This window comes from Streptopelia decaocto (assembly GCF_964273445.1).
Source record: "Streptopelia decaocto genome assembly, chromosome: 4".
In the NCBI taxonomy this organism is placed as follows: domain Eukaryota; kingdom Metazoa; phylum Chordata; class Aves; order Columbiformes; family Columbidae; genus Streptopelia; species Streptopelia decaocto.
Genome location: NC_138658.1, coordinates 61,946,544 through 61,964,965, shown reverse-complemented (window position 1 = coordinate 61,964,965; position 18,422 = coordinate 61,946,544). Strand labels below are relative to the sequence as shown.

Here is an 18,422-nt window from a genome sequence, read left to right as displayed (position 1 = left end):
TCAGCTCTCATGAATGTGTCACTTTAGCTCACCTGTGGCCCTCATTCACCTTTCTCACCTCTCTGCTGCAGATGGTCACAGAACGTGCAAAGGCTGCAGTGTTATTTAAATGCAACCCACAATGGAGGGGCATAAAATCCAGTGGTTACAGTGATTGCTGTACCTTAATTCCCTACCTATAGGGACTGTTCTTGAGGACAGGGCACAAACACACGGCACTGGACACAGGATCACAGGCTGGCATGTTTACCATGTCATTTGGAACATGGTAAGAAAAGGCCGTGCAGCAGCCCAGGGCAGGGGATGAAGGAAACAGTGATGTCCAGACTGCGTGGTCAGCTGCTGCACATCTCAAACCGCTTCCCTGAGCCAGCCCACTCAGACATTTTCTTTCATGAATAAATGTGAATAAATAAAACCAGCTAGCTTTGTCTGTTATTCACCCTAATCACAATAGGATGGATTGATAGCTTGTAGACAGGGTTTTTCAGGAGATATGGAGAAAGTGTCCTTCCAGATTAATTCAAGGACAGCACTCTAAGGAGTCTGCTACCCATTTTTCAAGCATTCCTATGTTTATTTACTGAAACAACCGGAGTAATAAGACATCATAAATCTTTTAAAAATTGAAATAGTAGTGCCAGTCTTGAAAGATTAATAATAAGGAACGCCTTTTAGAGTGTGGTCATGGAAATGTAATATGAATGATTAGTGTTTTTGAACATTAGAATTACAGTGTGTAATTGTAATGTTATAGCAGCTATATAGGAGCCAGTGATCCCTTAATGGAATACATTGTGAATTTAATTATTTACATGGAAAAATAAGGGCTGATACAGTCACTGAATGATAGACCTACTGTTTCCTACAGCTTGCAAGTGTTACAAAGGAGCAGCATTGCTACCTATGCGGATACTCTTGGTCCGTGTTCATTATTTAGTTAGTTTTAAATTCTACCCTAGAGTAGAGACGCTTTTGTGTCACGTAGGCTATCTTCTGCAAGGCTTCCAGAGGTGCCAAAGTTCACTGAACGAGGATTTTGCTTGCAGGAGAATGGGGCCCACATCAGAGGCTCAGCTTTGTTCTTCAGGCTGGGAGGGACTTTCTGCCCCTGAAGAACCAAGTGGCCACACAGGGTGCTTTGCTCTGTGTTTCTTCTGCAAAGGTGGTTTCAAAACTATTTGGTGGAATCACATCCAGCAAAAGCATGCTTTAAAAATATGTATATATGCTTGGGAGACACATTTCCCTAGAGTGGTTTCTGGGTACACTTAGAAAAAAAACAGGAACTCTTCAGATGCTTTTGTAATGTCTGCAGTATTAGAAGTACAGTTTCAGTCAAGAGCAAAACATCACTCTCCTGCACAAAAGGCAGGATTGTGTGGATTCAGTATTTCTGTGTCATTAATTGTCCCTGTAGGTATTTGCCACCTGCTCGCAGGGCTCCTGAGCTGCGTGGGGACACAGGCTGTGCCCCGGGCCCCCCAGCCCAGCCCAGGGCCCTCCCCGCTGGGCTGTGTTCCGAGCGGCTGCGCCAGCCCCAGGTTCCACTTGCTCCGTGAACAATTGATTTGATAGCAAAGGAAAGAAAGTAGAATGTTTTAAATCCTCTCAGCCCCAGTTGAGGGACTCATCGTAAAACTGTCGGACAGAATGCAGCAGAGTGGAAATTCCCGCTCTGATAAGCCCCAGCCCTGGCAGGCGAGGGTGCGGAGGTCAGAGGGAGGTGCGCTTGCTGGAAGCTCTCACTGCTGGTTCCGACCTGCCGTGTTACGGACCATTAATGTTTAAAAAAGAGCATCTAACCAAATCGAGCTCTAAGCGATTCACACCTAAACTACAGACCTCCCTTTTTTGCTGGAAAAAGGATTGTAATTCACTGAAGCACTAATTCCAAACACTCGCGGTGCATGATCCTGCACATGAGTGTGTGTGTGTTGCATGCGAGGAACTGTAAATGCACTATGTAAGAGCACATTTGTTAACACAGTTTATTGGCACACTTATTGGCAAAGCATACATAAAATACAGTTGTATTATATAACACACTGACTCACTGTGTCTTTACATGATGAGCTGAACATATTAATATGTAAATGAAAAAATTAGTTTCTTTTATAAAGTTTCACATAAATACACCAGAATTAAAAAAAAAAAAAAAAAGTAAACCAAAAAAAGGTTCGGGGGCTTTACAAAAATATTATACAAGAAATATACTATGAAAAGAAATAACAACAAAGCCAACTCAGATACAATAATAAAAACACAGAAATTTTAGATTTATTAAGCTGCCCACAAAGTTAATGGATTACATGGCTTTAAAATATCTGGATCGACAGCAATTTTACAAAGCGTAAACTCTCATAGGACCGGGTGTCTTTTTCCACATAAAAATATTTCTCATGTCTTTGATGAAAAAAAGACATTTCTTGTTTCAGCATTTTTATTAAATGATGGAAAGAGTATCTACTGGCATCAGCTAAACGTAAATGAAAAATGCTGGATCCTTTAAATGATTAACTGATGAAAGAAAAGTTAAAGAAGGAACAAAAGTTACTTTAAATTACTTTTCCTTAAAAGCTGTGTTTTGGTTTTTTTTCTGAAACAAGAAATTTCAGGTGCAAGTTGAAAAGCAGAAAATATATTACAATTGTAAAAAGTTTTACATAGTTACGTTACTGAGATCCTGAGCACTGATGACTTGTTAAAATATGGCCATTGCTTGATGAGGAAAAAAACAACCCCTTCCAATAAAATGTATTGTCAGAAATTTGCCATGAAATGCTCCTTAATTTTCAATTATTTTAATTGAGGTCAGTGCCAGTATCATATTGTATGTGAATGCTTCCAAGAAATGTATATGGAAGCTTATACAAGAGTTTTTCCCTAATTAAAAAAAAATCACATCACTTTAGGTTAGAAATCGATACTGTATCTGTTGAAAGCTGTTTTTTTAAAAATTTTATTTTGAAGAATTCTGTGAAACAGTAATTAATAACCCAGTGACATATGTCGCAGGGGGTACTGCTGCAGAATAACCTATTGGGAAGCTTGTGGTGTGGGGTTTTCAGATTTAGTCTCCTGGTTAGCAGGAGGTTTGCTGTTCCATGGGCTGTTATTTCCCAGTGCAGGTGAATTGTTGAAATCTTCTTCATCATCCATGCCATTTGCTGCATCATACTGTGTATTCTCTAATCTAGTGATAAGCCTTTCGTCTTCATCCCCAAATTCGCCTCCCATCAGAGTTGGTTCTCCTACCACCATCACATCCTGTGAACAGCACCCAATATTTGTTATATGGAAACCTTGAGAGAGAAAAAATCAACTTAAAAAAATTATGTTAGAGAATTTGCATCTCTTAACTTTGTGATCTTTGAACAACAGAGTTAAAACTTCCTGCAAAGTAGGAACCAGGAGACAGGCTTACATTTTATTTCTAATTTAAATGAAAAACTGTAACACATCTCTCTAGCCGCATGCTCATGGCTCTGGATCTCAGAAACCCCAGAAGTGAAAAGCAGGTAGACTGAAAAATGTGCATGATCTTAAGCAAATAAGCAGGCTACGAAGCGGCCTTAAACTCCTGCTTGAAATATTTAGCCTTTATCCAGTAATTCTTTCCTGAGCCATTTTATTTGGAAAGGCACCAGGGTACATCTCAGTTGCAACTCAGCGATATGTGTATGTTAAAAGTAGTTTAAAAGAAACCACATTTCTTATCCTCAGACTTCTCAAATGTGGAGCACAGCACTCTAATAAAGATAGTAACTCTCTTATCCATAGCCAGCCAAGCCCTTTTACGCATCCAATATACTTGACATTCTGCTACTTAATTATGGTAATTAATTTAGGTAAAGTTTTCGATAAAAACAATGTTCACACTGATTTGACAATTTGCATAGCTAATTAAGTCATTAGCAAAAACCTGCTGATTGCCAACAAGCCCTGAATTTACCATCTGTTATTTCATGGTGCCTGTCACCTAACTCCATGTAGGCAACCCTGCCGCCAATCTGTGCAGTAAGAGGACCAATCTGTCCAGCTGGTACCGTAAAAGGAAGATGAAGAGTGCTAATTATAATTACACTGATGAAGCTAGTAGTCATCAAAAACTGAAGCATGCAAGAAAGAAAGAATTCATCTAATCACTGCTTTAAGTACAAATTGTCCTTCCATGAAAACAAGTAAACCGCCTACTGTACTCCAGTGCATCACACATTTGCTGCAAAAAACCTAACCAGCATGGGATAGAAAGGTGCAAACTTGAGATTGGAAAGCAAAGGTGCAAAGCCAGCGAGCTCTCTTGTTCTCTCTGTTCAACGGAGAATCAGGCTGCTGTGCTCACCGCTACAGAAATGTGTGGGATGCATCTTTTCATGCAGCTCAGGTGGCAGGGCACCAGCTAGCGCTTGGTGAAAGTGCAGTGATTCCAGATGTCTAGCTTTGTACCTGCTGATTTAACAAGCCTGTCCAAGAATCCTAGCAAGTAACAGATTCATATTTTAAAGGATCTGTTCCTCCTTATGAATGTAAAAACATTTGTAAAAAGCAAACGGCAGACAAATGTTTGCATTCAGTAAGGTTTCTTTTTAACCAGATATGTACTTCCTTCACCATGAAACAATACAAACTATTGCCTGTAAGTATTTACACTGTTTCTCCATGTCCCTCAGCAAAGGCTGACATGCTACAGAAGAATGTTTATATCATATTTTCAGCCTGTGCTATGGGAAAAAATTATGAATAAATGGAAACTGTTACATGATTTCTTCTCTACATTGTCTATATTTGGTTAAATAAAACTCACACATAGCTTTGCAACATAGAAGTTTAAAAGACAAAGGCATTTATAACCAAAAGTTTATCCTAATTTATTTAGTCCCTCTAAACAACAGCCAATGTACAGTGCGCACTGCTGAACCAGACCTGACCCCGTTGTATTGCGAGAGCATGAATGACAAGAGAGACCTGGCAGAGGACAGTGAGTTGGGTTTGAGAGTGCGGTGTGACACGGCAGGCACAAGGACCACAGCGGCTGAAATACAGAGTCACAGACCGAGGTGGCAACAGCTCCTCGTACTTCAATGCTCTGGAGTGCGGACCTCAAGTTCTCCCTGTTGCCATACCAGCAAGAGGCTGGCAACTTGGATGAGTCTTAGAGAAGTGCATCAAAAATAACTGTGGGGCTAGAACAGCTGGCTGGGGAGGCCACGGGAAATAATTAAATGTGTTTCACCCACCAAAGATTGGGAGGGGTAAATATACTAAACAGCTGCAAGTGCAAAAGGAAGAGGATCATTTTGGGCCAATGTGATGAGATGTAAACTAGGGTACTAAGATGGCATTTAGTAAACAAAAATACAACCCCCACTACTAAGACAATATCCCTGTTACTGAGAACCGCAGAGTGAGGATTAATGACCCCAGTGGAACAGTGCTAGCTTTGCTGCTCAGGTCACCTAACACTGGGCTGGGAAAAACCTCAATCTGTGGTAGGAAACATTCGTGCATCAGCGGGAGATGCTCAATGACCTTGTAAGTATTTCCATCTCTAATTTCTCGGATTCTTTGCAAATATTATTCCCTTAATATAATGACACCCACTGAGAGGACAGTTTGCACTTACATTTCTCTCCGTGCTATTGAGTATCTGTCTCTCTCTCTGGGATTTAAACCACAATTATATTGAGGTTAGTGGAGTTATCCCTCATTCTATTTAAAAGATAGATATCACAGCATTAGTTACAGGACATTAAAAAAAAAAAAATATATATATATATATTCTTGACAATCCTGCCACTTGTGTCAGGCAAAAATAGAGTCTCAGGAAGCGCACATGCTGGTTCCTCCCCAGAGAGGATTCTGCTCCTCAGACTGAAAGCTGAAGACCCCACCGAGTGCACCCCATTGAACCTCCACTCACTAGATCCCGTGCAATGACCACCAACCTCTGAGGAGGACTGGAAGTGACTCCTTTTAGAGCCCCTCAATGCTTCTCCTTAAATTGGCCAGTGGGGGTCACTGCTGTTGAATGACACAAGGCTCCATCCCTCCCAGGGTTGAGGCTGCAGCTCTGGAGTGCTCCTAGCTCCTGCTCATGGAGTGAGAAGCAGAATCCAAGAATTAAACCCTAGTCTCTGGCACGGCAGCACACACTGCTATGGCCTAGTTATGGTAGCACATATTTGACTAGATTAGTTTAAAAAAGATTTAGACTGTAGTCACTCAATCTTATTAATTTACTCTGTGATTAGAAACAACATTTTTGGTCAAGGAATGTCTCATGATAGTAAAATATGGTTGCAGTGAAGCACTGTAAATAAAGCAGTGGATGTTTTACATTATGTGATAGAAATGTATTATTTAAAATATAACCACAAAAGCAGCTTTCACGTATATCATACCTTTCATCCTGAAATAACCCTAATTGCCATCCAAGCTTAAATTGATGCATAAAAACTATACACAGAGGTCACTTCATACACAACTTAAATGCAAGCACTTCTGTTTAACAGACCGGTCATTTCTCAAGCTTCATCATTTTATACCTAGCCTCAAAATTCATTTCTGCTATGCCTGGTTACATAACTAAACTTTTAAACTTGTGACTTTAAAGATCATCTGATGGCTAAATAATCTCTTACTGGAGTCTGGAGGTTCGAATGTGTGGTGGGCTATGTGAAATTCCCCATCGTTATGCCTGCCATCTCTGCTGCTGTTAATGCACAGCCTCGCTCAATTTGTTAGGATGATTAGTTCTTAGCTCAGGTGTCAGAGTCCCCAGAACTAGAACAGTGCTTCACAAGTCTGAGATAACTACAAATGTCAGAAACTATCAAGTATATTGTTCAAGCAAGCCTCATATTCCAAGGACTGAAAATTGCACTAGTTTTAGCAGCCAGCATATCTCTAAGTCTGTGCTAAGTCGAAGGAAGGTTACGCTTGCCTTCCTTCCTGCATTCCTTCCTTCCTTCCTGCATTCCTTCCTTCCTTTCTGCCTTCCTGCCTTCCTTCCTGCCTGCCTGCCTTCTTTTAATAATTTTCTTATCTCCTTGCCACAAAAATTATTAATGAGCGGGAGCCCCCTTGCTGCCCACACTGCCTCCAAGACAAAAACACTCGACTGACATTGGTGTTGAAATGATCTATAGAAACAGAACTGACATTTTAATTAGGTTTCAGAGTAAACACTTTCTAGAAGAAAATGGTTATCTTTTGCATCTTATCATAGTCCTCTCTGTTAACTTGATATTCTCGTCTTGTTTGGAATATTCTTCCTAAAGCACAACAACTGAAAACCAATTTGTTCACTCTCCTTACAGCTAAATCTTGGATTCTGAATTGCACAGTTCTGAGACATAGGATCATTTCTGACACTAATCTTCTGGCTCTGGAACTGTAGCTCTGGTACTGCATAACGAGCCACCTAAAACTACCCCCTGTCTCTGAAACACATAAGAGACCATACTGCTCCCTTCCTTATGGATTTGGCTTTTGAGGAGCTTACAGAAAACTACAAAGAGAAAGAGAGATTATTGAGGTAACTCACTTAAAGAGTTCAATAAGGCTCTAATTAAGACTCTGGATGTAACAAAGAATATTTGATTTACTTAGTGGCATGTAGTGATGCTTTATTCTTTCCAACAAAAATGATACTTCACTGGGTTCATGGTCGCAGTATTACACTCAACAGGATCTCCATTAGTAAATTAGTAAATCAGTAAATCCACCTATTAATTTCTGTGGTTCTGACTGGGAGCAGCCTAGAGCAACAGTTCTTAGAGTTTCTGAGAGTTGTGCATTGTTGTCACATTTCCAGTTTCAAACAGATGAAAATGGATCAATGTGCACATTTTTTATTAAACTTAACAGAAAATAATATTTAAGTGATATTGCTGTATGAACCTCTTCTGATGACCTTGCATATACCTGTAATCCACAGATCACAGTGTACAAATCACTGCTCTACATACAGAGGCCTGGGCTTGCAAGAAAGTTTTATTTGAAGGAGAAGAATATGAAAAATGCAAAGGAATACAATTTTAGCCTGTAAAGAGGCTTGAAAACTGAGCAAAGACTTGGGAAAACACTGCAGACAGCTTCAAATATCAGAGGAAATTAATACTGTGTAAGTATAAGGCAGTGACACACCTAAGTGAGATAATGAATTTATTTAAAATCATAGGAAAGCTACCATTAGAAAGGTTGGTTTTCTATGAACCTTGCAGAAGGAGTCTTGCCTATTTTTGCTCTTTTTTTTGAGGAAAGAGGAAACTGGTAATTCCAAATTCTGCACAATGGATTAATGTTTCTTCCAAAGATCAGACATGACGGAGAACATGAACAAATCTGAGAACAGTTCAAAAGCCTGGCATCTGCTGAGACTAAGACAGATGAGTGGACTACAGTTTCTGGGTCCCTGTTCTGCCAACTGTCTTTACGCACTAAAAAAAGCCAGTGCATCTGTGGAAAGTATTGAGCCTGCACCAATGAGAGCCTGAGAGAAGAAAACTTCTGGTGAGAAAAAGGTTTTTGTATTTGTGCCACTGGAGAGACTTTAGTGGCACTTGGTTCTACCTCCAACACACAACAGTGTCTTGCCACAGCACTTACAGATTCAGGTCAAAAGAATCACTGGAAAAGCCATAGGCCAGCCTAGACATGAGTTGTGCAGTGCAATCATGCAGCATACTGGCTCACTACATTTGTTTTAAGAATGTAGGAAATATATAATATGTAGGAAAGATGTTAAACAAGGGACTTGAGCAGGAAGAGTCATATTGACAAGAGGAGATGCTGAACTAGTCAGCAACTAGTAGCATGAGAACAGAATCACAGAAACCACATTACAAAGGAAAATGAACATAACAGAGTGCAAGTGACTGTCAAAGGGGCAAAACTTTGTATTTTATTTAGAAGAGTTGAGAAACTGTAAAAAATAGTTAGAGATCTGTGGACAGACTGAGACTGCCCCTTTTCAAAATTAATTTTGAAATTACTGATGAGAGGGAAGATGCATACCTAGCCACTGACAGAGACCCTTAAGATGTTTTTGATCACTGTGTTATTAAAGATGTATCAGAATGTGTTAGAACAGTCAAAGTGCTAATAAATTTAAGTCAACACAATGGGCATAAATGATACTGATTGATTAGGCTTCAGCAACTGAACTTCAGGCTGCAGTGCCAACCTGACCCTCCATCTCATTAATCAAGGTTTGCTTAGCTCCATGTATTTATCTGAAGATCTGGAAGGGCCTCTGAGGACAATCTCTCTTAAGTTTCAAGCTTTGTCATAGCTGATGGTCACTTTCCGGTCACTGTCCTGAACGTGGAACACTTTCCAAGTGTGAAGACCTCATTAAAGAAACAGAAGTTAATGGTGTGGGTGAGAAATGTGGATGAGAGACAGGGTAAGTTCACACATGTGCCACAGTATACACAGCATTACTGTAGGAACAAAAGCGAATAATTACTAACAACCTAAACCAAGCAACACTACATAGAATAGAGTCTAAGAACATATTCTCTAACCAGGATTAATTTACTATCAAAGTGAAACAAATATAAGAGCATAAAAGTGACAGGAAATAATGAGTTAGATTCTATTATGGTGGAGAGACTGAAATCACTGGAGAAGAAGAGGAAGCTGAAGTACATGACTTGATATTAATCCAGGTTTGGTATACACAAGAGCTCATTGTTGGGGTTCTTCAGATAGGAGGATGGGAAAAGTGAAACTAGCTTGGGGTATGTGAGTCATCTGGACAGTTATTTGATTCCTCTTCTCTAACAATGAGGAGGAAAATGCTTTTAACACTGAAAATGAATTATTTCAGTAGTTTTTTTCTACTAAGCAGGAAAGTCTCATTCACAGAAAGCTCTATGGCCAAATGAAACTCTTAGTTGAAAACTGTCAAATTGTGTTTCTGGTTATCTTGTCTTCTATCGCATATAAGGGAAATCAACCACTAACTACTGAATGATTCACTTCAAGGAACAGTTAAGAGAAAAAACCAGAAAGCAAGTTCCTGCTACCTGCAGCTAACTTCAGAAAGAAGTGGCATGCCTGTAATAAGGCCCACTTCAAAGAATGCATAATTTTGAAAAACACGGTAACATCTCTCTATTTAATTGAAAAGTGTTGAATAGTTTTACACCAAAATATCCTACTGCTAAAATTATTTTCAGTTCTATCTACTCTACAGGGTGGCCCAACCATCAGTTCCATCTGGTTTGCTATCTTTGCTGTGGGGAAGATGGGATGAGCTGTTAGTATGTCAAACTGAACAGCATTTTCCACTTCATAGAGGGAAAGGAGATGCATCCTAAAAATGGAACCTGATCCTCCATACAAAAGACTTTGGACCATCTTGCTACTCTGGTACAGAAAGCAAACAATATTGGAAAGTATTGACTATCCAGAATCCTGAAAGTCAATGAAGGCTAAAACTCCATCCCTCATACCGTGATAAATTTCACCATCATGTCTCAGATGCTCAGCTATCAGCTCCATCAGGAAGAGCAGCCTTGACTACTTCATCTGTCAGGAGTAGCTTTTCAGTACCTGAAGTCAGCCTGAATATCAGTGGGAGTGGCAGGTAACTATCAGGGGGCTCAGTTACACTCAAACCTGTAAGCACACAAGGCTACCGCTGAAGCCAACAGAAGTCACCTCTCCAGGGAGGTGCAAGCTGAAGAGAGGCCGGGGGTCAGATTCTGGTCCTACTGAACTGAACTCAAGGCAGGGAGTAGCCGAGATAAAGTGATCTTGTTGTCTTTTAAGCTTGGAGACAGCAGGGAACTAGCTGGTTGCTCAGTTTTGCACCTAATTGCTGTTTATTCTTAAATATGGTTGGTTATTGATCCAAGAGGTTTTCTTGCAGACACAGGGAGGCAGAGTGGCCCCTGCCACGCGGGGATCAGGTAGCTGGCCTTCTGACTGCTTTGCGCTGCAAGGAAAACCCAGAGATGCCTATATTAGGGAAAGAATCTGACTCTGGGGATGTGAGCCATGTGAAAATTTTAATATGACAAGGAGAAAATATGAGTTTAATGTTCTGAAGCCCAAAGCTTCTGTAAGACAGCACATTGCTGAATCAGTTACTAAACAAAGATCTTCATTTCATTTCACTGGTGTTAGTCTACTTCTCTTTTTTATCTGGGTATGCAAGCTTCCTAGGAAGTGCCTGCTTTGAATAAAAGGCCTATATTCTTTCTCAGGCTTCAGAAGAAACCTAGTCCTTTCCTATCTGCTCATCAGAAATCCAATAAAAATCCCTGCGTGTTATTCCCAAGACACCATTTTACAATTCCTATAATATCAAGTTAATTTCCCTAGGTTTGAAATGCATAAGCTATCTCCTTATTGACTAAGGCACACTTTGTCACCATTTGGGGTCTGATTACCCCTATATTGTGAATAAGGCAATAAATGTGATTATTAAAGTGCTGGTACAGTACTGGAAATGACTTGGTGCTTCCCTATATAATTAGAATGCCAACAGTTACAGCTAGCAGGGTAGATAAGCTGAGACCCATATTCCAGGGGATCTACCCTCTGCAAGTGGAGTGGTTGGAAAAAGAGATCACCTCAGCAGCTAAGTTAATTCATAACCTGTTCCACTGAAGCACCTGAAGCCAGCACCGATTAGGGGTAAGGTATATCACTAACACAGAGAGATCAGTGGTCTGCTCCGGTACGGCTGTCCTGTTCCACAGGGACCCTTCCTCGCTTAGCACCTGGCAGATGGAAGTCTGCAAGACTCACGCTATATCTGCAAACACGAGGCCCCATCTGAGTCCCACCGCCAGTGGAAGGACTCCCACTGACAAGAAGGGGAGTTGGCCCCAGGCCCTAAAAAAATAACATCTGGTCCTCAGGATACCCCTGCTTGAGGGTCACTCATTAAAGCTGCACTGCAGAATGGCTTCTTCACACCTCTCAACTAATTCCCCAGCTTCCACAGCACGCTGTGCACGGTCGCCTTTTGCCTGTGACAGTTTAGGCTCAAGAATGCACCTTTTTTACAATGTAAGGAAAGAATTAAAGCACCGTAAGCAATTCAGGCCTAAAAGGAAAGTGAGACTTACAGGTACCTGACTTGATAGACTCAGGTTCGCAGCAGCTGACTTTTTCTTGCTGTTGGTACTGTTTGCGTTGTTCCCAGCACTGCTGTTGGAAGTGCTGCTGGTAGAGTTTTTCCTTTTTCTCCGTTTGGTTGTCGGTTGTCTTGTGGGTTCTGCTGCAATACAATGGTAAGAAGGAAAGCAGATGACAGATATTGTAAAGCATGTACTAAAACAATCCATAAGCAGAAGTGCTGAAATATTTCTATCTAGTTTTCAATTCCTATGTTTACTAGGAGTAGTACTACTTGTAGTAGTATGAGATTTAACATATGAACCGTAGGATAATATTTGGACCCAAATCAATGGAATCTGCTTTCAATTTTGTATAATGGTCTAAGGAAGTTTATTCTCCCAGCATTACCTATAAAGATATCTGAAGGTATTTTATCAATGGGAGTATCATGATGTCTACCATGATGTTCAAACTGACCGTGTAACTTGGTGAAGGTCACACAGCAAATAACAGTGCCAAACAAAAATCCAGGTCTTATTCCAATGTAGGGTACAGCCTCAGCTGACCCAGCCAGAGGCAAAGGCTAAAAGGAGCTTTCTGCCCTCCTGCTGCCATCGATGCAGCCTATGAGCAACCACCATTTCAGTTCCTTCTGCCTTTGATGTGGATTTCACCTTTAAAACTGCGACTCCCGAAGGAACACATTCAAGAACACTGAACGCCACTTCTCTGTGAGTCTTCCAAACTCAGACCGAATTGGGACAATTACATAACTTTTCTTAAATTGGAAAAGAAGAGAAGGGCAATTGTACTTTTCCAAATTTGTCCTGGGCACCCATGTGAATAGTCTTAGACATACAGATCTTTAATAATCTGAGAAAAGAGAGAATTATTATTTTGAGGTGTAAGAAGAAGGAAATTAGGTCCAGGCCTGTAAATAACATTATATTAGTCTCAAAGACAATTAATTATGAATTGTAGCTGTAATTTCAGAGTCACAGCAGGATGCTGAATTACACAAATGATGAATTCTAATGGAGCCAGTATGCATTTTGCATTCCATCTACACATATTTTTGTACTAAATTATATCCTAGTCACAGTGAAACCATTTGAATGTGCACATCTATAAATCAGTTGGGTCAGACTGAAACCATAAAACATCAGAATCATTTTCAGGCTTACATTTGGAACAGTGCTAATTCTTATTACTTCCCTTTGTAAGCAAATTTGCAGTAAAACTTCCCATTGTTTCTATATGAATTTAACTATAAAACAAGTAAAATACTGGAAATGAAACATACCTGGTGGGGCCACCATTCTCTGCCATTTTTGAAACAAGCAAGTCTTCAAGCAGTCTCGAGGACTTAGATTGTAAGTTTTATGTCTTGACATCAGTTCCTGCATTGGCTCCAGTATTACACACAACTGGAAGAAAAAGTCAGAATAGAATTTCCATAGCTAGAAAGTATGTTCTTGGCTTTTCTTTTTACCCTTGCTAACAGAGTGTACCTTGTACAGCTCGGTTTAATCTGTACTGAAACCGCAGAACCAAAACTCTAAATGGAGAAAACATTTGCTCACTATTTGCTATCCTAATTATTAAAAAAAAAATAATAATAAAAAAATCAAATAAACTTCAATTCTGGTCTTCCAGGCTACAGAGATTTCGGAAAAGTAGAAAATTTTCACGCTTGATGCCAAAGCTGCAAAGATGAATTAATAAATAATAAAATGCCCATAGTGGGTTATCATTCCCATATAGCAAAACATACACACAATCATCTTCTGACCTGCTGCACTCCATAATGAAGACTTCCCATAAATGAGGGCTGTAAACATGATCTTTTGTCTTGCTATTGCATGCAAATAACTCAAATGTTTTTGTTCCTTTCTTGTTGTGAGTACTACTCATTCTCTTCCCATCACATGAATGACATGTCCAAGAAAAAAGTGGAGCATTTTATTTTCCTTGTCAGTCTGAGTGCTCTATTATGTTGCACCTGGAGATTTCTGAAAACACGGAATTTCAAGAAAACACGCTTTTTTTTTTTTTAAATAGAGTCTTATATATTTTCTATCTGCTCACTTAATAATTAAAATCACTGTTGACTGCTTTTTGCTCCTGTTAGCACAGCATATCTAGCATAAAGAATACAGTAAGCTGGTTTCTACTCCCTCCTGTTTATCACCATAGAGTCATTTCCAGTCAGTTGCTAAACCTTATGCGAAGCCACAGAATACTGCAGAATTGCAGACATGAAATTGAGGGTTCACTCCTGCTTGCAGGATCCTTGTTTTTTGGTCATCCTACAGGAGAAGAAAAAATCCAGGTTGACCCCTAGGTTCCACCTGGAATTTGCAGGGCTGGCACATAGGAGGAAAAGGTTCCTTACTTGCTAACTGAGCACATCTGATAAAGAAACAGCTGACACAGAATAAACATGGAGCCTGCATGCCACTTTAAGAGTACTTTTTAAAAGCAAAACTGCATTTAGAAGCAGGGGAAGCTTTGGGTTTGTTTTTGTTTTTTTTTTTTTTACTAAAAGAAATAAGGCAACAAGTTAGTCAAATTATTAGAAGTTAGAATGGCAACTGCAGACAGGCATAACTTAAGCTGAGTCTTGTTTTGAGTTATTTACTTAATTTTAGCAAGTCTCACAGAAGGAGCGTTTTTAGATTTACTTCAGCAGGCGCTGATTTCCTTCCATGCTTTTACAAGTATGTAAGACATGAGGCAAATTCTTCTCTCTGAGCTGCAGAGCTGGTCAATGTTTTCTCCATTACCCCCATGTGCACCCCACCCTCATTCATACAAATGCAGATGCAAAGTATGCAGAGAAAATAGCTGAAAGGGAGCTGCCATGAGGACTAAGAGATTAGTTCAGCATTTAAATATTATTGTGTATTGGCACTGCCTTTTGATGAGCCTTTCATTAACAGCAGTTAAAACAGAAATAACATAAAGCAGCAGGGAGAACGAAGAACTTCAGTATGAGGAATTATTTTCTTCCAACTGCAGAAATTGAATCTGCAGTTGCCTCATTGACTTTTTTTCTTACATAGACCTTTTACATATATTTTTGTAGATAAATATCTGCAAGGTAATCTAATAAACAGAGAGCTGCTATCGGATTGTGCACTTTGGGCTCAGATTTTTCTCTGGTTCAATATTCTGGCAAAAATTAAGAGCATCAGGTTGCAAAGTATGTACAGGATTCAGTTTATGCTGTCAAAGAGGTGCTGTATTTTGAGTTCTTAATAAATCTATACCAAAAACCTGCATGCACTTGCTCAGGTTTTGTGTGTGTGTAAGAGAAAGAGACTCATGATCATAATCAATATCATTGCTTTGGTTCTCAGATGTCTGGGTTTCTGCCAGGGCTGCCTAAATTGTCTCATTGTGAGCAGATAGTAACTAGCACAAAAAAGATCGCTGTGATAATTCTTAACAAACTAGTTAGCCTGGGCAGAGCACTACTGCTGCTGGGACTAAAAGTATGTAAATATGCATGTAGGGTCTTCCAAGATTTCCTTACGGACACTTTATTCATGACACTTTTACTCCTTCGTTTGTATATATTGTTGGCAACAAAGAGAATGTTTCTTCTTTATTATTTTGGCAAAGATGTTTCCTCTTGTGCACTAACTGTAATGTACATGGAGGAGAACGACGCAGTCCTTGCTGTCTGCAGATGTCTTGACTGCTAATCCTGTCCCTTCACCGGGACGTGGGATGGTCTCATCTCCTGAGATGAGACCAAATGGGAGCTGTATGGACTTGCATGAATTCCTCTTCTGGTTCTGAGCCTGGGAAATTCTTAATCATTTTCTCCCTCTAAAGTCTGCAAATTGTAAGGTCAGCTTTGAATGCCTGAGAGCATTGCACTCTGTAGTGACAAGTCCTTTTTAAATGTGTCTAGCTCAGGTGAATTGGGCACAAATGTAAAACGAACTGGATTAACAATAACTGCTATTAAATCTCACAGTCTTTTTCAGTGATCTTTGAGACCAACTTGAAACATGAAGTGACTCAAAATCCCTGAAACAGGAAAAGATTGTGGTCCAAACCTCTTATGTCTGAGGAACTCGCCAGTGACAATCAGTAGTTTGGCTTTTGCCGATTAAAAATGTGGGGACAAGATGCATTTAAGAGCTAGGTTAGCCAAAACAACCTGCCATCTTTAACTGCTGGTGAGCAGGGTAACTGGCAGGCTGGTTTGACTGCATCGTTTTACAAAGTGACTTCTTAAAACAAAGCTAACAAAATGTTTTACATACTCCTATATTCATTGGCATATAGAAGAAGCTGGAGGCTTAGCCTGCCTATTCCCCACAGATCACCTAATCTCACTCTGTAAGATTCCTTTTCAAAACATCTATTTTAACATTTTTTTCAAGCACTAGATAATCTTAAAATGTGCAAGTCTTTAGTGGAGTATTATAAGAATAATGTTTGGAGTACCAACAAAACCAATTTCTTCTACAAGGATTTTCTGCACAGCGCAGACACAGTCACCCAGGAAAATACCCTAAAGACTTAAAGACTTCACTGTAGTGATGATATACGATTACAGAAATAACTTCTACATTTCTAGGGATCCAGAACCTTCAGTGGCAATACTTGAGAGAGTTACACATTTCCATGCTCCACATTTAGGCAACAGAAAAGGTGGGACTCCTTTGCCTGCATGTAGGTGCCCTCGGTTACCCTGGATCGGATCCATCTGACCTCCCTTGCTGTCCTAGAAGGACACAAGGCTCCATGTGGATGTTTCAGGCACTAGAAGGTGTTGTTAGTGTGTGGGCAACTGAATGAGGGGTAAAGGCAAAAGAAAAAATGTATTGCTTTTAGCTTTTAAAACATCACAATAGATTGTATACTTTCCCTCTGCAGCACTAAACCCTACTGGAAGAACTCCACATAATGCTAAGTAACCCAGTATTATAAGAATTAGTTTCCAGTCATGTTTTCTTATTTGAACTCATCCCAATGATGTCTGACCATTACTGTGGAAACATTGCTGTTTTACTGTCATGGCTGTGACTTGGATCCGCTGCTAGAGATTAACACAGCTCTTTACAGTGAGAGAAATCATTGGCATGAAAAGTTTGTACCTGTGGGTGCCCAGCACACACTGGACACATGCACAGTTTTGGTGCTGTACAGAGTGTCAGTGATTTTGCTGGAGTTCCAAATGGATCCTGTGGACAATTCATCAATTACAGGGCTTGGATCCAACTTGAGAAAATTGTAATGTTATACCCTTGGGGCTCAGGGAAGTGAAAGTAGGGAACATAATAAAGCACATTTTGTGTGTGTGTGTGTAGTAAAACACATCTGGAAGGATTTGATTTATTTTATTTTTTCAGTGCCTTTTTTTTTTTTTTTTAGAGGAGAAGACTAGCATTTATAGGTTTCAAAAACCAGTCACGTTTCAAGAACTGAGTTATATGAGGAGATATTGGAAGTACTGCAGACAGGCATTGGAGGGTTCTAAGAATATGGATCCACACATAATTTCCTGTAATACTTCAGTTATCAGCAGAGCCAAAATCGGCCTTCTTAGGTAAGGGGTCAGACTAAGCTCTGAGATCACTCCAGTCACACCAAGAATGGATTTAGCTTTATGATTTTTTTGTTCTAATGCTGGGTTTCGATTATTTTCTGAGAACAGACACAGGTACCGAGAACAGTGAAGATTAGCAGAAAGACCCAGGTGAAAGCTCTCTTTTACCATATTTTGCATACCATAAGCTTATGTATTCTATTACTAATTTAATTAGCAGTTACCCTCTCCAGTGAAACCTCTTATCTCCATGAGATTTTTCACATTTCCAGTAGCAAAGGTTTGTTTGGCTGCTGGTGAAGCCGTTGCGGTCCTGCCGGCCGGGAGCTGCAGGTGGCAGAGCAAGCCCAGCAAACAGCCTGCGCCTGCTGACGTGCTGGGAGCACAAAGAGCTGCAGCCTCTCTGCCTTGCGATGCCTTCTGCATTTTAAAGAGAATTCAGTGGGGCTCGAGCCTTGCGATACTGAGGTGCTGAGACTGACAGAGCCACCAGCCAGTTTCTCTAAAGTAGGAAACAGATCTGGTTAGTGAGTGCTGGGCGGCCAACGAGTCCCAAAGTCTACCAGAAGCAGCATGTTTGGGAACTGTCTCTTCACAGTTTTGTCTGCATAAGCAGAAGTTTCATTAACAACAATTAAAAAATTGAATTATCTAAAATTTTCAGGTGGATGATACTTAAAAATTTTAATTATGGTGAGACAACATCAGTTTTTCTGAATCAAACCAGCAAGGAACCTGAAAAGAGCCCTCCCCAAAGTTTTACTGAAAT

General features: G+C 40.0%; 1 protein-coding gene across 10 annotated transcripts in view; it reads right to left on the bottom strand.

Annotated features, from left to right (window-relative positions):
- The window catches only part of LDB2 (LIM domain binding 2), a 249,774-nt gene that overhangs the window by 29,478 nt on the left and 201,874 nt on the right, over positions 1-18,422 (bottom strand). For 2 of the 10 annotated variants that reach the window (XM_082050724.1, XM_082050732.1), the window contains 3 exons: positions 13,388-13,511; positions 12,093-12,244; positions 1,978-3,270 (listed from right to left, as the gene is read on the bottom strand). In XM_082050724.1, the coding sequence (XP_081906850.1) occupies positions 3,040-3,270; positions 12,093-12,244; positions 13,388-13,511 (507 nt within the window). In that variant the 3' untranslated portion in view covers positions 1,978-3,039. Of the gene's footprint in view, positions 1-1,977; positions 3,306-5,948; positions 6,095-12,092; positions 12,245-13,387; positions 13,512-18,422 lie in introns of those variants that run through there. The other 8 variants (XM_082050728.1, XM_082050729.1, XM_082050730.1 and 5 more) reach the window with 8 other exon arrangements.